At 33.0% G+C, this 24,475-nt stretch overlaps 2 protein-coding genes across 29 annotated transcripts in view; one reads left to right on the top strand and one right to left on the bottom strand.

The window, feature by feature from the left end:
* The window catches only part of LOC122630620 (forkhead box protein P1-like), a 319,327-nt gene extending 309,181 nt beyond the window's left edge, over positions 1 to 10,146 (top strand). For 16 of the 23 annotated variants that reach the window (XM_043815317.1, XM_043815315.1, XM_043815319.1 and 13 more), the window contains 4 exons: positions 4,225 to 4,400; positions 8,080 to 8,155; positions 8,866 to 8,978; positions 9,457 to 10,146. In XM_043815317.1, the coding sequence (XP_043671252.1) occupies positions 4,225 to 4,400; positions 8,080 to 8,155; positions 8,866 to 8,978; positions 9,457 to 9,706 (615 nt within the window). In that variant the 3' untranslated portion in view covers positions 9,707 to 10,146. Of the gene's footprint in view, positions 1 to 866; positions 998 to 4,224; positions 4,401 to 8,079; positions 8,156 to 8,865; positions 8,979 to 9,456 lie in introns of those variants that run through there. The other 7 variants (XM_043815308.1, XM_043815309.1, XM_043815306.1 and 4 more) reach the window with 4 other exon arrangements.
* Positions 10,147 to 16,090: 5,944 nt separating this feature from the next.
* Positions 16,091 to 24,305, bottom strand: LOC122630622 (protein tyrosine phosphatase domain-containing protein 1-like). 6 transcript variants are annotated; one of them, XM_043815336.1, is made up of 14 exons: positions 24,165 to 24,305; positions 23,340 to 23,551; positions 22,548 to 22,799; positions 21,876 to 22,072; positions 21,626 to 21,679; positions 20,729 to 20,851; positions 18,878 to 19,167; positions 18,240 to 18,450; positions 17,955 to 18,080; positions 17,637 to 17,860; positions 17,230 to 17,563; positions 16,754 to 16,945; positions 16,575 to 16,655; positions 16,092 to 16,446 (listed from the first exon to the last, which is right to left on the bottom strand). In XM_043815336.1, exons 3-12 carry the CDS (start codon positions 22,757 to 22,759, stop codon positions 16,764 to 16,766), a joined length of 1,953 nt encoding a protein of 650 aa, XP_043671271.1. In that variant the 5' UTR covers positions 22,760 to 22,799; positions 23,340 to 23,551; positions 24,165 to 24,305; the 3' UTR covers positions 16,092 to 16,446; positions 16,575 to 16,655; positions 16,754 to 16,763. The 6 variants fall into 6 exon arrangements, with proteins under 6 accessions (XP_043671269.1, XP_043671271.1, XP_043671270.1 ...); XM_043815334.1 differs by lacking the exons at positions 23,340 to 23,551; positions 24,165 to 24,305 and adding an exon at positions 23,010 to 23,331 and having other exon boundaries at positions 16,091 to 16,446; positions 16,575 to 16,673; XM_043815335.1 differs by lacking the exons at positions 23,340 to 23,551; positions 24,165 to 24,305 and adding an exon at positions 23,010 to 23,331 and having other exon boundaries at positions 16,737 to 16,945.
* Positions 24,306 to 24,475: the final 170 nt, after the last annotated feature.

Genomic DNA, 24,475 nt, shown 5'->3' with positions numbered 1-24,475 from the left:
ACACAAACTCATACGAACAAACGAGCGTTCGGTAGTGCTAGAAATTGTAGATTTTCAACTCGAGTACGAAATCGACTTTAACGAGTTATTTTCATCCGTTCAAAATCATTTAAAATGCACGCGATAGCTCAATCGAACGGACGATCGCCATGTCGATTTTTCTCACGTTTTCCTTGAATGAATTCTTTATTATTATTCACATGCGCAAAAAAAGAGCGAGCAGAAAAGCTTTTTTCGTTTGTTGCTGCTTTCAACGTCTATAGATATTATAGAAATTCTTACGACGAGAGACATCGATTATCTTTTCTTTTTTTTCTTTTTCTATTTCTCCTTCTTCCTCTTCTTCTTCTTTTTCGTCCCTTTTTTTTCTTTTTTTTTTTCTCTTCTTTTTTTAATTCATTAACAATTCCTAAGGAAACACATAAATTTAAGAAAAACGAGGATCGAATTTGAAGGATAATCGATGTACCTCGCCGTACGTATCCCAAAAATGTGTGACAACCCCGTGTAAAAGCCGTTTTTAAAACGCACGATACGCGCGAAATTTTCCTTTTTTTTTTTTTTGTCTTTCTTTTTATTTATTATTCATTCATTTATTTATTTATTTTTTTTTTCTTTGTCTTCTTCTCTTTCTCTTCGCGATGCCTTTTTATTCGACGCATTCGAGCATAACGCGTTCATCTTTTCGTCGTCCATTGGAACGGAAATCGTCGACGTGTGTTTGGATCATCGTCCGTCATCGACGGCGAAGATTCGTCAACGTGTACCACCCCCCTCGAAAGCATCGACTCTATCGGACTCGTGATTGAGTTTGGCTTCGTTCGTTTTTTGCGTTGCTTATTTAGTCTGTGTATTATTTTGTATAGAACGCAGTGCGACACAACCTGTCTCTCCACAAATGTTTCATGCGAGTCGAAAACGTGAAAGGCGCTGTATGGACGGTGGACGAAGTGGAGTTTTACAAGAGACGTCCTCAACGCGCTTGCAGCACGACCGGGTACGTTACCCCCGCCCCTCCCCTCGCCAATTATTCGATAAACGTCGCGTTTTTTAATTCTCTTTTTTATATATAATATATATATATATATGTGTGTGTGTATATATACATAGATATATATATATATATTTTTTCTATTTATTCTCTTTTACTCTCTGCCTTTCACTTTCTCTCTCTCTCTTTCTCACTCTATATTTCTATCTATATCTCTCTCTGTTTCTCTCTCTCTCTCTCTCTCTCTCTCTCTCTCTCTCTCTCTCTCTCTTTCTCTGTCTCTCTTCTCACTCTTTTCACTAATAATCTAAAGATCATTCCTTTTCCAAATCGTTCCTTTCCCAAAAAGCATATCTTTCCATTTAATTATATTTCCTATTATCATTTTTCCAATTACATGTACATGTACATATATTCTCTATCACACATTTCTCTCTCTCTCTCTCTCTCTTTCTCTCTCTTTTCTTCTATCTATATATCTTCCTATCTATCTATCTATCTATCTATCTATCTATCTATCTATCTATCTATCTATCTATCTATCTATCTATCTATCTATCTATCTATCTATCTATCTATCTTTCTGCCTATTTCTCTATATATATTTATATATATTTTTTATATATAGTACTCTCACTTACTCGCTTTTATATCTACTCTTATTACATACTCCCCCTATTACTAAGAACCATTTTATATATACCGCCAACTTTTTTACCATCTTCTATATATATCGATATATTCGTCTTTTATACAATACATATATACCTATATATATTTTTTACAATTTTTACATATTACTATTTTATATATTATATATATCTACATATAATTGTATTTATAGTGTTCTATATTCATATACTATCTATATATATATATATATATATATACTTATACTTTTATATTGTTCTTAATGTCTGTTTCAATATTCGAGGTATACAACGACAGGCGAGTGCAAACGCGCGTATTTTAACGCGCGCGCGTACAGCCTCGTATGTATGTATACGCACATACACGCACGCTCCTTTTGTGCCTCTTTTTTTTCAATTTCTTTTTTTTCTTTTCTTTTCTTACTTAAGTATGATGTACTTTTGATCGCCTTTACGACACTGAAAGTCGTATATATATATATACACGCGTATATATGTATATATATCTCCTCTTCATAATCTTCACATCTGTGTATTCTCTTTCTCTATCTCTCTGTCTTTCTTTCTCTTTTTTTAACTATTTATTTCTATCTTTCTCTCTCTCTCTTTCTCTCTCTCTCTCTCTCTCTCTCTCTACTGTCTATCTATCTATCTATCTATCTTACGTGCGCATTTTTATACACATAGAAATTTTGCCGTGTGTATAATAAACCTAGTACGCCGTAAAAATCTCTACTGTACGTCGCTTGTGTTTGTATATGTCTTTGTATTTCTCTGCTAACAAACGAGTTTTCTGAGTTCGAAACGCTCATTTCGAATGGCATTACAATTCCTAAAAATACGGGTATATGTTGTTATTATCCCTTTTTTTTTCTCGCGGTCTTTCTTTCGAGCACTCTCTCAAGGATGAATCCTTGTAGAGTGACGTACATGACTGTAATAAATGCAACGTGTTGCGTACAGATGATTTCGATCAGTCTTGCGTTCGACTCGGTAGACTCTTGATCTCGTTTCACATGTGTTCTCGTAACCGCGTGTGTGTTTTGGAAAGTTTCGTTTTACTTGCTCGAAGATGGTAGTGAGAATATCGCAATCTGGTGGGTGCGTGGATGTGCGCGCGAATGTATTAAAAGAACGAATCAAAGCAAGAAAATATATATATATAAAAAAAAAAAAAAAAAAAAAAAACAAAAATATATATATAAAATAAGAAGAAAATATAGAAAAGAATGAAGGTGTCGATACGAGAGCAAAAGGATAAATAAGTTTTATCCCATGGAGATAAGAATCGAAATGATAAATTAATAAAAATTAATTGCAAAAATGTAATTAATTCAAAAATCAATCGATCAATTAATCAATCGGTCAATCAATCAATCAATCAATCAATCAATCAAGCAATCAATCAAGCAATCAATCAATCAGTCTATCAATCAATCGATCGAAAATGCTCTCGTACGATTCTCGTAGAAGATCGTGTGTGCTTCTTAATAAGCATGTCAGCTTTGCAGCGATTAACCGATCGAGAACGGCGGGACCGACTCGATCTCTGGCCCAAGTCTAGTCTCGGAAGCCGGACCCCGGTTACCCGGAGAACAGAGTGAGAAACAACACTCGCACACAGGTTTTGCCAGGTAGTCAGAGGAAGCGCATATTATGTAATATACATATACTACGTCACTTATTTTTACACCGTACTCCCCCATATTTAGTTCTCTCTTTTTCATCGACTTCGTCATTGTAACATCGGTGAAAAGGTCGCGATGGTGTGGTTCACGATGATGAGCTCACTGAACGAAGGCTCCACCATCGTTCGTGCGAATCACGTGACCGTAGCACCTTTCTCCCGATGACCTAGACCCCCATCACCACCATCATCACCACCCCTACCACCACCACCATTCTCTTTTTAACGTTCAGGCCCAGTCTCACCCCCGATCGAACCCCCTCACAACTGTCATCTGAACGACGTCACCTTCGAAATCTCACGACTACGCGACTACCAGAGAGGGAGACGTTTGTACATAATTATTTAAAGTAGAGAGCGAAACTTAGTCTCATCTTCGCTCTGCCCTTGTTGTTCTAGCTGTTGTTGTTTGTTGTTGTGTGTTGTCGTTGTTGTTGTTATTGTTGTTGTTGTTGTTGTTGTTGTTGTTGTCATTGATTTTAATTGTTGTTGTTACTGTTGTTACTTTTCTTTTTGTTTTTTGTTGTTGTTGTTGTTGTTCTTTGCTCAGCGCGACTCTTTTCTAGGGGGAATTACGAGGAAGCGGGAAAGCGAATGTGAATTGCGCGCAACCGAGATATATATATATATGCTAAACGAAACGAAATAACGAGAATACCAAAAAAAAAGAAAGATGAAAAATGCATTAAAAAAAAAAATGTAAAAAAAAAAAAAAAAAGTAAAAAAAAGAACGAACCAGGAAAAAAGCAGGACGAAAAAAAAATGCGAACGAATACAGAACAGGAAAGAAAAAGAAATAAGAAAAGAAAGATACGAAAGAAAGCAACAAAAACCAGAAACCTTGTCTTTTTACTCTCTTTTTCTCTATTTCTTGGTGGTCTTGTCTGTGTATACAGAACGCGATTCGCACCAATCTATCATTGCACAAGTGTTTTGTGCGCTATGAGGACGACTTCGGGTCATTCTGGATGGTGGACGACGCCGAGTTCGTAAAGCGGCGGCATCTGTCCCGCGGCCGCCCCAGGAAATATGACCAAAACCCATCATCCACTCCACCCCACCTCTCCGCACAGTAAGCACTACCACTTTTTAGAATTCTGCTGGCTGGCTGGCGCGACGTTCTGACCTTGACGCGGTACATTACGAACGTGGCGACCGGGACGATTTCGCTTGGTCGTTGTCTTCCAAAAGAAAAAAAATATAATAATAATAATAATAATAATAATAATAATAATAATAATAATAATAATAATAATAGTAATTTAAAAATCAAAAATATATATATGCAAAAAAAAAATAATACAAAGAAAGAAAAGAAGTGATAAACTAAGAACGTACACAGAACGGACTTTCTCGCCTATTGCCTTTCTCGTCAAATTCTCGCTTATCGTTATCGTTATCGTTGCTACTGCTTCTGTCGTCTAATATCGCGACCTAAAAAACGATAGATTTTTTTCTTAAATCGTTAAGTTTCGTCCGACTCAGATTTATATTATTATCGTGTAATTATCGTATGATAATCATTTACTATTTCTTCTTCGTCAAATACGATATCTGTTAAAACTTGTCGCGACGATAACATCTGCAATTTATTCTTCGATCATTGATCTTTGATGTATTTGTTGTAAAACAATAACAGTCGCAACGATAAGGAATCGTTCATGTAAATTACTTGAATCGTTCGTTACGGACAGTATCGATACGTGAGGCAATCTTTAGTCTCTATCGATCTCGAAAGAGTTTTCGTAGAAAAATTTATTAAAGGCAACGGGAAGAAAGTCTGTAAATGATCCAAATCCTTTGAAAAAACAAAAAAAAACAAACAAACAAAAAACTAAATAAGAAACAAAAAAAGAAAACATAAAAGAAATTAAAAAAAAAATGAATTCCGCATCATGCCTGCCTCGAACGCCTTTAGAGTCCGTATCCTTAAAAACAAATGTAGCCCTAGTACGATCCATAGTTCTCGTTTGCGACCAGAGGTATGTTCGTGATCTCTGTTTCGATACGAAAGAGTTATCTTTTTCTCTTTTTTTTTTTCTTCTTCTTCTTCTTCGTTTCCCATATCTATCGATCAAAGAAAGAAAAGTTACGGAAATTGTGTGTAAACTGATTTGTAACACTGGTAAAAGGAAATTTTTGTTTTTGTAAAATTTTCTTGGACTACCTCTGCTCGTGATACACGAGACAGCCCTCATAGCACATCCCCGTATATACATAATATATATATATATATAGTACCGTAGTCCAAAGCTCTAAAGCACAGCTAAAAGAGCTTAAGACCTGCACGAGCCCTGCAGGAGCCCAGCCACAGGACGATTGGTCATAACTGCAGGATGATATATAACCGATGTTATTTTAGTGGTTGTTGCCCGCATGAATGATCCGAACGATCGTGGTGATATCGTTCACTCGAATCTGTGATATCCACTCTAAGACACTCCCCTCTGATATTCCTTAACCCACCCTTACGAATTCTCCTAACAACATTCGCTTCGAGTATATTTCACAGCGCTTTTGTCTAGTGTCGGCTCTTAATAGCGTCTTGCAAAAGCGAAAGCGTGTGTTCGTGTGAATGAGCGTGTGTTGAATTGTTCTCTTTCTCTCTCTCTCTCTCTCTCTCTCTCTCTGTTTCTCTCTCTCTCTTTCTCTTTCTCTTTCTCTGTTTCTCTTTCTTTTTTTCTTTGTCTCTTTTATTTTTTTGATGTTTCCTTAGAAAATTATTTTTCCTCTGTTTTTATTCTTTTACTTTATTTTTCTTCTTCGAATCGATGAAATATAGGTCCACTTTTGTGTTTTCCCCCTTTCGATAAGATAGCATAACCAATTAATTTTTTTTTTTGCCAAATTCAACATTCGGATGTATCTATGTATCATTCTCATAATAACGGAGAAGAAAATCTTTATAAACGAGATAATGTATTTTCTGTTTGTTACCTTCGACGATATCCTTTATTTTTTATTTTTTCTTCCCACGAAAAGTGAAAGATAATTTATTTTTTAATAGTTCGTAACCCGTAAAGATTAATATTAATTTATCTTTCGTTTATCCTCATTGATTTCGTCCATAATTCTTCCTAAGTTTGTACGAATGATATCTGGTTCGATTGAAAATAAATGTCTCGAAGAGCTAGCTAGCTAAGCGCATGCGTAAATTATCTATGTAAATCGTACGTCACTACTCTATAGTCACGGATGATACGGAATTCTCCATTCATCGCTACAACTATCTATCTTCTAACATCAGGTACCTAAAAGGATACGTACTAATTATCGTATTGTCGATTAACATTCAGAATTCTTATTTAATAATCTAAATAGTTTTAAAAACTTTTCAATCTATTTTTATACTCTCTTTCTATATCTATCTACCTATTTATCTATCTATCTTTATCTATATTTACTCTCCTCTCTTTCTTGTGCTTGCTCACTATCCATCTCTCTTTTTCTCTCTGTCTCTCTATCTCTCTATCTCTCTATCTGTCTGTCTGTCTGTCTATATCTATCTATCTGTCTGTCTCTCTCTCTCTCTCTCTCTCTCTCTCTCTCTCTCTCTCTCTTTCTCTCTCTCTCTCTCTCTCCTAGTCTCTATAGTTCTTCCTATCTTCCTCTTTTCTCTTTTTCTCTCTTTCACTTTTTAATAAAAATTTTCTCTTTTTATCATTATACAGCGCTTCAAATTACTTTATAAATGGCTCGAGGAAAACGTTTTTCTATATTTCTTCGCATGCTCGAAAAATCGATCTCTCGCAAAACTGTACTAACACGAAACCTCTGAGAAAAAAGAAATAGATGAAAAAAAGAAATAAAAGAAAAAAAAAGAAAACGAGAGAAAGATAAAATGCCTTCGTTGAAAAAAGTCTCGTCGATTATTTACACAATTTGTCAATTAATTTGCGAGAGAACATTTGAAAAGATGATACTCTTTCAATTTGAAAAAAAAGTATCTCTTTTTCGGACTTGATACATTTGACAATTACTCAATTATCGATAAATACCAGTTTGATGGAAATTCTCGAAAGGTAAGATCAGGTAAATCCGAAAGTCATTTATAAGTAACGAAATCGTTTCGCATACGTTCTATTTTAAATTAATTTCGTCTGATTAACGAAAAAAAGAAAAAGAAAAAGAAAACAAGAAAAAAGAAAAACACAAAAAAGAAACAAAAAAGAAAAGAAGTAAGAAAAGAAAAAAAAATTTAACGAACGAAGAATAATGTGAAACGAGGGCGCTTTTTTTATTCAACTTTTTTACATACTTCTAATCTCACTCGAAATCTTCCGGACCGATTGGACGAGTGGGGTAAAAAAAAAAAAGAAAAGGTAGTAGGTAAGAGTTTTCAGACTCTTCTTTTTCTAATCTTTTTTAAAAACTTTTTTCTATTGTATATATATATATGTGTATTTTTACTATAATTCTTTTAATATTATACTTTTCTATCTACTTTTCTATCTCTATTGAACTTTCCCTTTTCCATTTTCTCTCTTTTTTCTATCTTACCTTTTTAATACATCTATATATTTATAATATCATAAAATACACACATACAGACACACACATACATACACAAAGAGACACGCTTTACACATATCTTTACCTTCTAGTTCAAACAGAATATATCTCACGTACACGTTGACACGAGACTAAGATACTACTCAGATCAGTCATTTCTTTTTCTTTTTTTTTCAGGAAACGACTATCGTAAAACGATCCCATGTATTTCTAACGTATTTTTCTCTGTCGATATCTAGGGGCGTACCATCGAAAAGTCCAACGCTCACTCATAGTCCTACGATGTATGGTGACGCACTAAATGCCAACCTCCAGGTAACTATCAACAATCAGACTATTTTCTATTCTAGTATCTAATGTTTGAACTGAAACTATACTTTATTATTACTCCTCGATTACAACTAAAATGAAATATCAAAGAAAATTTTTAGAATGATATTATATTATCTGTATTAAGTAAATATCATGGGGAGAAATATAATAGAAAAATTACATTATCATAATTGTCACGAAATATTAAGCTAAGTATAATATTAAACATTAATACGTTCTAATTCCACGGCCACATGTATGTAAGGGTTAAAATAAACCTGACGTATATGTCACTACGTCGATTAGGTATAATGATTTGTAAGTCTAATAGTAATTTAAAAAATGATTGTTTCTTCCTTACTATTTTGGAAATAAAGTCGAACCTTACGCCGCGTACATACACATAAAAATGGATGAACGACAGATGTGAAAATAAATTCTAAGCCTACCGAAGACATCTTTATAGCCATCTAAACTGCAAATCTAAAGCATTGATTATTGCTTCTTCCCTCTCGTAAGCACTTTTCGATCGTATTTCGAAGAGACTCGAGAAGATCTCGTTCATGTGTTTGCCCGTGTATGTGTGCGCGCGCGCGTGTATAGGTGTGTGTTTCTCTCTGTGTGTCCGTGTGTGGCGTGAGACGAATGCATCTATAAAAAAATCAGCGAAAGCACAAGAGGCATCGATAACTAACCGTCTAATGCAATTTGAGTATTTCCAGGCTGCACTCGGGGAGTCTAATATGGGATTTTTAAATAACTCGATGTGTACGTCGACAGCAACGAGCCCGGATAAAGAGCACGTCTTGTCTCACAACGATCTAATGTAAGTAAGCTCATCGTGATCGTCTATTTTAACTGATAGAATAAGATATAAACGTGGCAAACATCGAAAACGTAATTTTATATTCGAATCTCTTACTTAAAAAATTAATGTCCAATCAAATTCTAATCATATTATTCACATTTTTATATCAAATTCATTATTTCTAATCGAATCTTATATAAAAAATCAAATAACGTTGTACTAATTCAAGCGAAACCATAAAACATGTCTCTGGTTGGTTTAAAAATGAAAAATTTCAAATTATATGAAAATTATTTGATAAGGTATGAGAAAAAAAAATAAGAAAGAAAAGAAAAGGATATTAGAAAAGAACAAGGACGAATAAGAGATAAAGGAGTTAGATGGATATACATGTATACGTATATTTGTACATACACCCACATACATCCACACGCACACATATACATGTATGTATCGAAATGATCTAATTATTACGATGATGTCAAATCGAGAACAGGTCGCCACTGGATGAACCAGCAGTGCACATAAAGCAGGAAGGGCAGAGCCCGGAGGGTGGTAAGCTAACGAGATTAATAAAACGCGAGATGCTGGATGGACCGACGGAACAGGAGGCGGAAGAGGATCAGGTGGACGAGAGAGAATATCCAGAAAGTCACGAGCACGATTCGGGACAGGACGAGGATATCGCAGAGGACCTGTCGATGGCACCCGACATAATGAGCCCGGAGGATCAGATCGAGGCGTAGTATCGTTCGGCTCGAGCCCGATAGGAGGACGGTACCGTGTCAGGCTGTCTCGTTCGAGTTCGAGGACGAACGAGTTTTCAAAGGAGGTGGAAGAAAAGGGTAAAGGAGGTGGGAGGAGATGGGGAAGGAGCTGGAGGAGGTGGAAAAGAAGAGAACGTGAAGAAGGACGAGTCTTTCGCGGTCAAATCGAATCGTGCCGTTGGAAGAAAACCGAAGGAACGAAGAAGAAAGTTCAAAGGGACGAACGAAGGGACAAACGAAGGACCGTCGGAGGTTCGTTCGCTCACCTCTTCCTACGAAACCCCTCGAATCATCATATCCGAGCCGCGACGTCTCAGGAGCGGCTATACTTCGAGACGTAAGAGAGAGAGATGAAGAAGATTAAGAAGATTAAGAAGAAGAACGAACGAACGAACGAACGAACGAAAGGTGAAGGAGGAGGAGAAGAAGAAGAAGAAGAAGAAGAAGAAGAAAAGGAAGAAGGAGAAGGAAGAGGAGGAAAAGAAGAAGGAAAAGTGAAAAAAAAGAAGAAAAGAGGAAGACTAGAAAGAAAGAACGAAACGCGTGGAAAGTTGGCAGGAACAGACCACGCTGTGCTATCCATATCCTTACTCAAGCAATTGCGAACAACGATGTCACGTTTTCATTTCTCTCCCGTTGTATTTCCTTTACGAAGTCGCGGTTATCATCTATATATATATATACATCTATATATATATATATATATATATATATGTATGTATGTATGTATGTATGTATATGTGTGTGTATATATATATATGTATATATAAACATACATATATATACATTCATCTCTCTCATGTACATTGCATTAGGATTAAAAAAAAAAAAAAGAATGAAAAGAGACCGAGACAAGATAGAGTATCGATTCCTCCAGTGGCTCCTTCTTTCTCTTGAATCTTTTTATTTTCTTTTTTATCTCGTTATTTCTTTTTTATTGTTATTATTATTATTAATATTATTAATATTATTATTATTATAATTATTATTATAATTATTATAATTATTATCATTATCATTATTATTATTATTATTATTATTATTATTATTATTATTATTATTATTATTATTATTTTTCTTTTCTTTTAATGCATATTTCGAATTTTTCATTTCCGTGCGCGGCGTATCTTTCAAACTTTCTACGACGCACATATTACGTATGATAGGTATTATACTCTCATACTCGATTTCATATTCGATCGACGAACGATGATCGAAGGAGGAAAGTTAAGCGAACGAAAGAGAATCTTTTGATCGATGATCTAAACACGAATTTTCTGATGACAACTTGTAGATATAATATGTTGGAGAATCTCGAAAAGAACGACGACGACGACGACGACTATGTCCTACATAATTCGGCCGATCAAATCGGCCGATTTTTGAAAATCGTATTAGTAGAAGATAAATCACGAAGGGGTGAGTACGACGATCGACGATCGAGGATGGATAAACGAAGTTTTTTTTTTTCTTCTTCTTCTCCATGATCCACACTCACAATGTTATTCTCTCGAGAAGATTTATTTCTTTACTTCCTCTTTCTTTCTTTTTTTTTTTTTTTTTTGGTATCTTTCAAAATCCATCGACGAGAAAAGATCTTTATTAATTTCAAAACGCGCGCTTAGTTTTAACATTTAAACTTCGAACTTTCGTCCTTCGTCGTTGTCTCGTTTAGAATTTTAGAACAAGATACTCGTAAATAATGGAAGAGTTTTTAATCGTAGAAAAAGAGAAAGAACGAGCTACTTCATGAGGAAAGAAAGGAATGAAGAGAGAGATAGAGACGCGCGCGCGAAGACACACACACACAAACACACATACACGCACACACTCACACGCACATACCCGAGCTCGATTAGAAGAAAGAAGTAACGATTAGTAATCGCTGGGTGTAGAAATCGGAATCGATCGAATGCTCGAGCGTATCGGTGGTTTACGACAAAACTCTATAAATAATGGAACAAAAAAAGTAAAAAAAAAAAAAAACGATATACAATTCAAAGTACTATGTATGATGCATATACATAATATTATATATATAACGGCGTATACGTATCGGAATTAATCAATGAAAATTAGATGTCGATCCTCCCCCGTCCACTCCTAGTCCTCCCTTTATTATCATAGAGGAAATTGCAAGAAAAAAATCCGTGAAAATCGTGCTCCATTTAAAAGAATAAAATAAAAAAAAAATTATGAAATAAACATCATCTTCCGAGACGCTCGTCCGCGTCGAGAGAGTTTTAGGGATCGAATAAGAAAGGAATGAAAAAACCGACCCTTTTTTTTTTTTGGGCCTTTTCAAAGGACCTAATCGTTTGGCTCCTTCTACGTCGTTATCATCGTTATTATCGATTTTGAAAATGATTTTAGGAGCCTAAATCGAAAGTAAGCTTTGTTTTTCTTGAAAGATCTCGCTTTTCTTCGTATCAAAGATCGATTCAATTTATATATATACATATGTATGTATGTATATGTATATATATATATATATATATATGTATGTATGTATGTAGGTACATATTTGTTAATGCTCGAACGAATATTTCTAGAATATATAGTCTTGTCTTTGCATTTATAGTTTGCCATATTTATTCTCTTTTTATTCATAGAATTTAACAATTAATTCGCTTAAGCTTCTTTTTTTGTCTCGCTCATGAATCTTCATATTATCAATGATTTCTTTTTTCTTTATATATTTTCCATTCTTTTCACTTGTTCCTTTTTTTGTATCGAACGAATAAAAAATGGAAAAAAGGAAGATACGAGGAAGGGCATGTTTCTTTCGTTAAATTCGGGCTTCAATAAAAGGGTCAGGTTCTTTTCGACGAGCTTTAAAAGTCCGGTGCCGCTTTCATTGGGCTCGCTTTCACGATTAGTTATTGTACAATTATTATTATTATTATTATTATTATTATTATTATTATTATTATTATTATTATTATTATCATCATTATCATCATCATCATCATCATCATTATTATTATTATTACTATTACTATTATTATTATTATTATTATTATTATTATTATTATTATTATTATTATTATTATTATTATCATTATTAATAATAATAATTATTATTATTATGATTATTATTTTAATATTAATTTATAATTTAAGTCTACATGTAGTGTGTATAATGGATTTAAGGACTTGATATATATAATATAGAAGACTCTCTTGTACATAGTTTAAATGATAAAAAAAAAAGGGAAAAAAAAAGTAAGGATAAAACATTGTCGAGGCATTAGGGATTTGCGAATACATATTGTGAACGAATTATTTTAATCGACAGCGTCATATAATTATAAATCTGAACGTTGCTCGAATCCCCGTCTGCATTTAATTCCGATTCGAAGTCTCGTATTTCGCGAATAAGAATAAGAATAAGAATAGGAATAAGAATAAGAAAAATAAGAAGAAGAAGAAAAAGAAGAAGGAAAAGAAAGAGAAGGAGAAGGAAGTGGAGGAGGAGGAGGAGGAGGAGGAGGAGAAGAAAAAGAAGAAGAAGAAAAAAAAGGAGAAGAAAAAGAAGAAGAAAACAGAAGAAGAAGAAGAAGAAGAAGAAGGTGATGAGGAAGAAGTAGAAGATGATAACAAAAAAAAAAACGAAAAAAAAAAAAACAGAAAAAAGAAAAGAAAAAGAAAGAAGAGGTGAAGGAGTGAGGGCAGGTGGGGGCCGAGAAAAGCCCCAATAATTTTTTTAATTCGTCGATTAGACGTATATGTCTCGTGATAAACGAGATTAATAGGGATTCGCATTATTAAGATTAAATTTTAAAAAATCGGTATATTTGTGGTCTCCAGAGATCACCCGCCTCCCCACACCCCCAAACATTCGTTTCTGTTTATAACCTCTTCCCCTTCCCTTCCTTCCTCCCTCCCCCGATTCTTGTATCATAGCGTCGCGTCGATGTTACTCGCAGATATTATATATTATACATATTTAAAAACGTGTTTTCTGTTAAATTTGTTATATATTTCGGATAAGCCCCGTAAAGACACGTCTTTTTTGAAGTTTTTTCATACGAAAGCTTATTGAATTATTTTTTCCGGTGCAAAGCTGAAGATGTGTTCTCATTTTTGAATGATAATATAAGGATGAATATTAAATAAATAATAAACAGACAACGGGTATATTATTTATTCACGAAGTCGACCGTCTCTTTTCTTTTCTTTTTTTTTTTTTTCTATCTTTTTTTCTATTTTTTTTTTTTCATTTTTTTTTTTTCTTACGAGAAAATTTTTTCGATCGTAACACTCGTCGATATAGTTGAAACGATAAACGACGAACTTTCCTCCTCATATCAAGTACGAGAACACGTAGTGAGATCGTAGAATAATGTTGAAGGAGAAAGGTATGATTATATACAAAACGAAATGATCGAAGACCATATTTGAAATTGATAATGTCCGTAGGGCGGCTACTGGCCTAAATCGTAGTCACAAATTAGAAATGACACATTAATCTTTTTTTCACGAATAAGTTTCTTTGAAATTATTCCAATCTCTTTTATTAATTTCTCAATGATTGTATAATTTTTCGTTTCTTTTTTTTTTTTTTTTTTTTTTTTTATCTCCTTATATTTATTTGTACACTCGCGAAAATAATAAACTATTTATTTACAAAATCCAATCTGCATATGTATGTTCTGATTTACTATCGCGAGATCTTTGATTTATTCGAATCAACAATCGTGATTGTTCAAACATTATAAGTAAATCAATTGTTCGGTAAAAAACAAAAATTGAATTGCATTGATTATATTGCGTGTAATTTGTAAAACCTCTTACGGGTACGTTATTAATCATTTTTCATTCTATGGTCATCTATTTTTACGTGAAGTGGCAGTATTATATTTGGTCCGTATATGCGCATGTCACGTTTAATACTAGATTTAGAATAATGAGAATTTGACATTGAATTTACTTATTGGTCTTCGACCACTCGATCTAGAATTAAACGTAACATATCCATAAGGATCAGCATGTTTGATAAAAATGGAAAAAAGAAAAAATGTGGACGAAAAAAAGCGAGCTCAACAATTCAGAAACCGTATTATCCGATCGATTGTGAACAAGATTTACGGAGGAAATATTTATGATTTAATGAAATGTAATTTTTAGGATTTTGCCGTTCTGAAAGGAAAGATCAATTTACTACCTATATAGTATGTTAAGTTGCCTTGTAAAAATGTACCGACTTCACCTAAGAAATTAAATGTGTTACTAAAAGAAATCACGCACGACTTTTTCAAATATTTTTAATCCTTTTTTTTCAAAAAGGCAACGCAAGATAGAGATACGATTTAAATAATGTATTGTAAGTACCGAAAGATTATAATTTTAAACTATAGTTTCTTTGTATAAGACTGAAATTGTTTGTACATGCTTAATAATCTAGTTAGATGTATATGTATGAAGGTTTATACACATAAAAAAGATAATGTATTTACAGGATATGCATATATATATATATATATATATATATATATATATATGGGGGTAGATTACAGAAAAACTTATATCACACTGTAAATAGGGAACATACGAAACCCGCAATTTCTAAGTCCTAATAAATAGAATTAAGTCTTTGTCTCATAAAGTCATCTTAAAAGAATAAATTGATGAAAGAATGACTCATAAACAATGAGAAGTTGAATTTATAACACGGATGGACTTTACCAAACTCCTAATTCGTTACGAGCTTGTTGATGATATAATATTAATTGTTATTATTCAATGAAAGCTCTTTGCGTACCTAAGTATTTTCATATATATACATATATTTCTAATTTACTATTTTTCGTATAGATTCTTCTAATCACTCTGCTTTTAACTATTCGATTGAATTTTTATTTCTATTTTGATAAATATTTATTATTACTATTATCATTTAAAATTTTAATTATATGCGCAAAATTCTATCGATACAATCATTCGTAAACGTTGGTAAATGTTGGTTATGTAGGAAATTACATTGATCGCGACAAGAACAAATTCGCGGTAGAAATTATTAACTGATAATAATTTACCTGTGCATCTATTTATCGATAAAGCAGTTATTTCATTCTTACATATTTAAATAATCCTACTTGCTAAAATTTTTTTTTTTCTTTTTTAATTACGCATATTTATAATAATGCTTAGAATAATCAATATTAAGTTTCTCTATATATATACGAATATCCTCGAAGAATGAAAAGCATATCCAGAATTGAAAGCGTGCTGCAATAAAAGGATTGAATGAAACATGCCAACTTTTCGAAAATGGATAAATGGAATAACGATATAAATGTAAGTAAAATGTTAACACATCAATTAAAAATTGTATTGATTACATTGTTTTTACCAAAAATATGGTTTATAATCAGCATAAACGTATATACGTTGGTCAATTAATTGATTGAGAAAACTAGAATTTACTTTACCATCAATCGACAATCAAATAATTTACTTTTTTCTGCTGGTGCTAAGCTAGGAATTTATTTTATCGACCGATAGTAAATTGTTACTATCCATTTTCGGAATACTCGCGTGAGTATTTATGAATGCCGCAGGATCCAATCTTGAGTTCCGGTGTAATTTGCCGCAAAAGTATGACTTGTCGTGCACAATAATAGTTATTTGAGAGTAATATGAATTCTCGTGGAGCGACATTCATTCCATTGCTTTGATTTTAATCTTCACATTCAGCAACCTCCACGTGGTGAGATCTGGGTCGACATTAATTGCAGTATATAAACATCTAAATTTAAATCATATAATGCAAATATTACTGAGCGAATGGCTATATATTTCAAGATTTTTCTAAAATTTTTTAATAAATAATTAAAGTACTTACATTTTACATTGCTAATCATATGTCGATAGATAAACAGATTAAATAGAGTAAAATTCTTAAATAATTTCTTAGAGAAACCCACTGAAAAAATTTTAATTTCTTTATTATCCTCATTGATTATTATTTATTTTTATACTTATTCATGCTTTTCAGATTAAATACTATATTTTATATTATACTTCATATTTTTCATTTTTCTTTTTTCCTTTCATCCACTTTATTTAATTGTCTCGATACTAGTTCCCATCTCGACATCCACGATGGTCTGCTCATTTCTTGCGTATTAATTTCTTCTATCAAGCTCATCGCTCGTATAAAAAATTCATTTATCTTGCCAGCCGTACCGCGTCGTAGCTTCGGAAAATTCTTATCTGCGACACATTATTGCTATTAATTTAAAAACGTTCCATTCAAGCGAACATAAATTATCGAACTATTAAAATTATTATAAATAATAATGGAAAAATAACAAGAAAATAAAAAAAAAAAAAGTAATCAATAAATTCTTAACGATAGTTTGAACCGAAGTTCTCTGATACTCTGATCATGTATGTCGCGACACGTATAAACATAAATAAAAAAAAAAGAAAAAAGAACGAAACAAATGACATGCAAGTAAATTTAAAGATATGCTAAAAATAAATAATCGATTTACTCGAAGGTCGAAAAGAATTTTTCATCCAAACAGTTTGTTGCGTCATAGAAGCGACGAATCTTCTCGTTACGAGACTCTGACTTTCACCAGTCATCGGTCTCAAACGAGAAACGAATCTTAAAAGATATTCCAAAAGATATCTGCTAAAACTAGGTATCTTTTCGAAACACCGTTCTGGTTTCGAACTCCAAACGACGATATAACTTAGACTATCCATATCGAGAACAGGATGTTTCAGTGTCTCCAACCATTCGAAAAGAAGACCAAAGAGAACATCGAGATCCGTTTCAAGTTCCAAACGTTGCCATGCTGTACAACGATTGTTCAAATCCATCTAAGGACGATCGAAAATATAAATGAATGTTCGAACGATTTGTTAAAATTAAAAATTTTCTCATTTATTTTACCTGATACTGTTGCAAAAATTTGTTCATTTTATCGGACAAACTCGTAGAATCTTTTATTAATGCTTTAACCACCTCCTCGATATTAATCTTTCGAAATATTTCATTGCTTGCGGCTACCTTTAGATCGATTTGAGATTGTATCTCTTTGTAACAATCGTTATCAACGAGATCTTGTCCGTGAATTCCATCAGCTAAAACATCGTCTACACAACTGTCGTCCAAACCTAAAGAATTATGTATGAATATATAAATTTTCTAATCCTTTATTGGATATAGGATAATATCTTGAAAAGAAATTTTCATCTTTTTAGTAAATACCTGAATAAGCTAAATCGCAAGAAGGAGTGTCAGGCGACGTGCAAAACACGTCGCTCAATCTTCCTATATCATCTACTGTATCTCGTGAAGATCCTTCGCTGCTACTTGCTCTAGCTTTCGTAGAAGCTAGAAAAAGATTAGTCGTTATAATGATCAGTTTCTGATACAATAATCGTTAGTAATTATCATATCTTTTTCGTAATAATTTTATTAATCGTATAGAGCAATAATTAGATTATTTGTAAAAGTCAAAATGGAAGATATTAAATTAGATTTATTAGATACTCGAATAATCAAGAGATGAGTCAGCAAGTGATTCGGTCCAGGAATAAGAATGTCTTATATTTCCTCCGTTCTCTCGTAATTTTTCTAATACGTATGAAATAAATTTGCGAGTGAACGGTGTGCTCGAAACTTTGTACTCGATCTCGCAAGGCGAATTATCTTCTTGACAATCGCAAAGCTGTAGAATACGTTCGCAGATGGTGAAGACGATCTACGAGAATAAATGATATAAAAGTTTCATCTAATACAAACAATTTTTACATTTCATCATTGAATCTTTCATAATATGATCAGCTGATTCATATATAATATATAAATTATCACATATAATCCAATTCTTATAACGTGGCTCGTGTATCAAATTTTATTTATCTTGACCCACATAAAATATGACAAACAATATTAAACCAAAAAATTGGATTTAATTTTTCTTAACGCTAAATATTATAATTTTCTAATTTTTATAAGCCTCAAGAACGTTTATTAAAATGTGAAATAATTTCTATGTCATTTAATAATTTCGAAACGACATATTTAATGTCTCAAATGGAAACAACAGTATATGTGGATCATCCTGTATATCTGATGATCGATTATAATTATAATTATAATTAGGTATGATAATATAAATGGAAGACCTTTGGTATATGTTTAAAAGTACGTTGCTCGTAACCATGCAATATATTATGCTGTCGTTTCAGATACGATTGAAGACTACAAGCTTTTCTATCGCCGATCGTGCTGTTTAATGGATAAACTATCATCTGTGGTAACACGAAATGTTCAAATTCCTGAACGCAAATTATTTGTCCTCGTGTCTGAATCGCACATGGTCGTTTCATGCGAACGAATCTTATGGCGTCGTTTGCTCTCACACGTAAACTATAAATCAGGTAACATGCGATCAGAACACCTGTTCTACCTAAACCTGTATGGAAAAAGAAAAAGAGAAAATATTCTTTTTAAAAATTCGTCAATCTGTAATATGATAGGAAACATTGAAATGACGATTGGAATAAAATAATAATTAATTTTCATTTTTACACGAACTTGCTTATTCGCCAATTAAAGTGCAGCAATAGAACCAAAAATAGTATCAATTTGTCTCATTGTCTAGCACGTTTAATTGAGGCCATAAATAACTAGCTCGTGTAGTCGTATTAAGACCGGAAACAGGAAACCATTATCATGACTGATATACATTCCTCTTTAACGTAATGGTTATGATATAGATGAACAATGCAGGTAACTATGTTATTTGTAAAATTTAACCAAATATTTGAATAAACGTTTCGTTGAAATATATGTAAAACGTTCGATCTTGGGTCTTCGCTTAACAAATGTTAAAGTAATCTCAAATGTTAATAGGAAAAGTATAAAGAAGTTTCAATACTCGCGACTGATAAGCTTTACCTTTTCCATAGTGAGATTCTATATCCGTAGGTATGCCACTGACAGTGAAAGGTCGAAAGTCAATGTCCTTCTTTTAAATACTACTTTGTACTAGCGGGTAGTACCAGACGATTGCGGACACGGAATATACGTATTAGGACCGTAATTTTTACTGCACGATGTAAAAAAAAAAAAAAAAAAAAAACTTCATGATAAATGAAATAGGAAAAATAATACAAGATTATTTTTATCGAGCTCATAGATATACCTAAATAAAAAATATTTCTTGACAAATTTATCAACGAATAGAGATTTCCATGCTACGATACGTATCCATTACATTTATTTATATAATTCTTATATTTGTAAAATTTTTTATTTATATATCTATATAATTCTCTTGAAAAAAAAAACAAACCGCGATTGATTCCTATCGTTTAAACAAATCTTCTTACCAATTTGGAATGTATTCGATAGATTCAACGCAACGATTAATCTATCTTCTAAAATTTACGAATCATTCCTATTATTTATATAATAGACCAATTTATTAATTTTTATGAGCCACGTTTACTCACGTTTCTTATTTAAGGAATTAAATGGTAGATTAGGCGATGATATTTATTAGAATTTTTCTGTCAAACGATAAATCTGTGTAGGTATTATCTAATAGTTATGAACACGCGATACTTTACCATTATTTTCTATCTAAAGAATTTCATCGAAAAAAGGAAAAGGACTTGTAAAATTCAAATAAATTATATAGCCGTTATCTTGTTACGATTCTTCAAAACTTTCATACGTTAGATTTTACCATAAATTATATAATTAGTGAAATTCTCACTCATTCTGCATAATTATATAATGACTATAAAAAGAAATAATAATAATAATAATAATAATAATAATAATATAATTACGATAAGCGATTTAACTTGTTCGTGAAAATATTATCGATGATCAAAAGAACGTTGGAATTGCATAAATAATTTTTATCGAAGAATAACACTCTAAGTCAATATTATTTCGCATAGGGTGGAAATTAGATGAAAGAGAAAGAGAGAGAGAGAGAGAGAGAGAAAGAGAAATCGATTTACCAGCATGACAGTGAATCGCCACTCTTCCTTCTTGCACGGCAAAGGCTACGACCTTGACCATGTCCAAAAGTTTTCCCATCGTCGCTTCGCCATAATCCTTCATAGCAAAATTGTAATAATAAACTGTAAATAAGAAAGTATGTGAAATTTGAGGAAAAGAGAAAGAAAGAAAGAAAAAAGAAACGGAGGATAATTGGATCACAAACTACTCAGGAAAAGAGTTTCTAAACCAAACGATGTTTCCAACAATTCTGTTCCTGTTTCCTTTCTTTTTCTCTGTGTATATATATGTAGTATATATACATAGGTAGATAGTTTTGCTGCATTGCATGTTACAACACCGAACTTGTTCGATCTAGTTGTTAGGATCGCGGAATACAGTCGGTTCTTCCTTCCTACCAGGCTCTACCTGCTTAACAAGGACAATTTACCCCCTCTCGTCGCTATCACGAACAACCCCTTGTTTTATGGCGAAACGTTATGGCCAACTTTCGTTCGAGTTTGACGTCGACGAATTATTCATCCTTCCGTATTAACGGTATATATGTATATATGCATGTATATATCTATATGTATGTATTATCGACACGACTAAACATTTCGATCTCCAAGGAATATATATATATATATATATATATATATGTATATATACATCTTTGTATAATATATTATACGTATATACAATTTTATATAGATTTATATCATTTCGAAAATAAATGAAGGATAATATCAATTATGGATCTAATCGTTCTACAAGCATTATTTAATTTTATTGCACACAATACGTTAATGTAATTATCATATCTATATACTCGTGAATCCAGTCGATTAGTACTAATCGCGTGTAACTCGATTTATCTCGATTACTCAGAAACGTATTATAAATTCTATTCTTACTGTTTAATGATCGAGAACTTCCTTCCTTTGAAATTATTTCCTTTATCCAAGGATCTATCAAACACAATGTAGGATATCGTAAAATATTTCAGGCATAAAAGAAAGTATCATCATTTCAATGTTGAAAGTTGGCCCTTCATGGATAACAATAAATCCAAATAAAATTTTTCCTCGAACGAAGAAGAAACGAAGCGGAAGTCATATACAAAAGTAACTCGTTCGATAATACGACGAGATAAAAAGCACGTACTCTCGTTCTTCATAAAAATATTAGGATCGTAGGTGAAGCCACTCTTTTCGAGAGGTCCCCCGCAGCTTGCATGTTCACCCGGTGTTTGTAAGTTTATTATGGTTTTTATGCTCCATTCTTGGAACTGGCCAATCATGTTTTCCTTTATTATTTGCCTGGTACTTGGTCGTGCCATGGCTAAAACATCGTCTGTCACCCTAAAAAATTAAAAAAAAAAAAAAAAGAAAAGAAAAACAAAAATAATACCAATTCTTAAATCATTTTCCGTATATATCATTTTCATTATTTTTTGTATTATTCAGATTTTTTAAATTATTAAAAATTTTTATCGCGAATTACATTGTTCGTGAACGAACGAACGTACGAACGAACGAACGAAGTACGTCGTGCAAGTAAAAACGTCGATACACATGTTCCGGTACATGTAAATCACCATAAATTACTAATTTGCAGTTCATAAATTCTTTTCGTCCAAAGTTATCGATTCGTGTACTGATACTGAACGAGATTAACATAAAACCTCGGTGATATGCAAAATTACGGAAAGATAGATCGATAACGAACGACGATTTTTCTTTTCTTCCTCCTTCCTTGCTCTTACTCGATTTATGACTTCTTTCGTTTATTCTTTTTTTTTCTAAGTTTTAATCAAAAATCGAATAGTAATCTCACCAGTGCGAAAAGACGTTTTGTATCGCCATGTGAACCGGTGGCCATGCTTTTGGATTTTCATACTTGCATCTGGATCCACCGCAAAAAATGGCACACTGTATCGCCTGCGGCGTAAACTTTCGCAAATTTTCAGAAAACTTGTTGTAACCAGGCAATGGAATATCCGGCAAATTAGACTGAAGTCCAGCTGGTATCAAAGAGCTTATGTCCATTCTGCGAGAGATCGCTTTGAGTTACGATCGTTTCGTCGATCTTTACGAGAGAAGAAACGTTTGACGTGAGAAAATTATACCTTCGCATAATTCCATAGAAATTAAAAACAAATTCTTACAATTTATTAAATTATCGTTTTTCTACATTTTTTACATTCGACAAATCCGTCATTTCTTCTTGCAGGAATGAAAATTGACAAAACAAAAAAAGAAAAATATAGAAAACGAAGAATCATGTTATTTAACTTACGTGCGGAAATTTTTTCGTAGGATCTTCGTCCATCGCATAAAAAAGCACAAGCGTTGCGAATTAAAAAAAAAAAAAAAAGAAATGAACTACTAGTGGTCGTTTTTATTTTTCTTTTTATTCCTGATTTTGTCTTTGTCAAATCACAACGATACGATAGAATCGAGGGCGCTTAAGGTTGTTCCGATCACGCAGACGAATGATCGAGTGTGTGAGTAAAAGAGACAGAGAAAGATAATAAAAGAGAGAGAGAGAGAGAGAGAGAGAGAGAAAAGAAAGAAAGAGAGAGAGAAAGCAAAATGATCAATGGGAAAAAGCACTTAACGTACTCACGTATAAACGCATAGCGACTGGCACTCCCGCCACACCAACAGCCACTTTATCCGCTTTGGAATCGTAAGGGTTGCGCGCGTGCGTGATGCCACTGTATTATAGCGTAGTATTCCCTACCAACATACATAGGATCGTTCAAGCTTCACTCGATCGTTCCTTCTCCCAGAAAACGAGATCCTTCCACGATCGACTTTGGTTCATCCTTGTGAAAACTTTATCCGAAAAAAAAATGAAATAAAAAGTGTATACTTCATTATACGAAAGGAAGAAGAAATTTTTCAACGAAGAAAGTATATATTTAATAAACGTATATCGTGATTGACATAACAAATGTATCAATTAAGACACTTCACCGTAATTTAACCACAGCTTATAAATCACAGCTTTGAATACTAACTCTACTAAAGTTATTTACTCGAGACGTATGAGTCGATGGTTACGAATGTTCTATGATATTCATTTGAAATATTGAAGAAACATATTTTGTCATCTGGATAATTCGTAAAAATTTCTTCGATATTATATGTAAGAGAATTATTTAAAATTCAAAAAGGTATGCTCGATTCTTATCTCGTTGAAAAAAAAAAAAAGAGAAGAAAAGAAAGAACGGAAGAAAGAAAGAAAAGACAAATATTTTGCAAATGACGACGCATCTCATAGTCGAAGCAAAATAAAAAAAATAAAATAAAAATATATATATATATATATCTCGTTCGATTAGATCACTTTTATAATTATCAGCTTATATACATATCTATATCGATAAAAACTCGATCGGTACTCGAAAGATTAAAGAAGATTGAAAAGTAGAGGAGATCTAATCACTGAGAATCTTGCATTCTTATTCGGCCTCGAGTTGACCGATCGTGTCGCTGCTGTTGCTCTTGCTGAAATGGCTGCGAAGACGCATGGACGACGAAGAGAAGAAACGATTCTCGATGATCCTCGTCGATTCGGCAGTAGCGGCGGACGCGCGCTAGTGTCGGCATCGGCTGTGTTGCTGTTGCTGTTTGCTGCTGCTGGCTGCCTGAGCTGGCTGCTAGCTATTGCTGATTATTCCTTTTCATCGTCGTCGTTATCAACATCGTCATCGGTGTCGTCGTTGTCGTCTTCATCATCCCCATCACCATCATCAT

The sequence above is a fragment of the Vespula pensylvanica genome, chromosome 7 (assembly GCF_014466175.1).
Source record: "Vespula pensylvanica isolate Volc-1 chromosome 7, ASM1446617v1, whole genome shotgun sequence".
NCBI classification, from domain to species: domain Eukaryota; kingdom Metazoa; phylum Arthropoda; class Insecta; order Hymenoptera; family Vespidae; genus Vespula; species Vespula pensylvanica.
Note: the sequence above shows the minus strand (reverse complement) of the source record. Positions and strands in the feature narration are given on the sequence as shown.

What these genes read in the sequence shown, in the direction of transcription:
- LOC122630622 (XM_043815336.1), bottom strand. Translation starts at nt 22,759, where the DNA reads ATGGACATAAGCTCTTTGATACCAGCTGGACTTCAGTCTAATTTGCCG. An exon ending in TTGCGATTTAGCTTATTCAG is followed by an intron (nt 17,861 to 17,954) that starts GTATTTACTAAA and finishes ATAATTCTTTAG; the next exon opens with GTTTGGACGACAGTTGTGTA. An exon ending in AATTTTTGCAACAGTATCAG is followed by an intron (nt 17,564 to 17,636) that starts GTAAAATAAATG and finishes GATCGTCCTTAG; the next exon opens with ATGGATTTGAACAATCGTTG.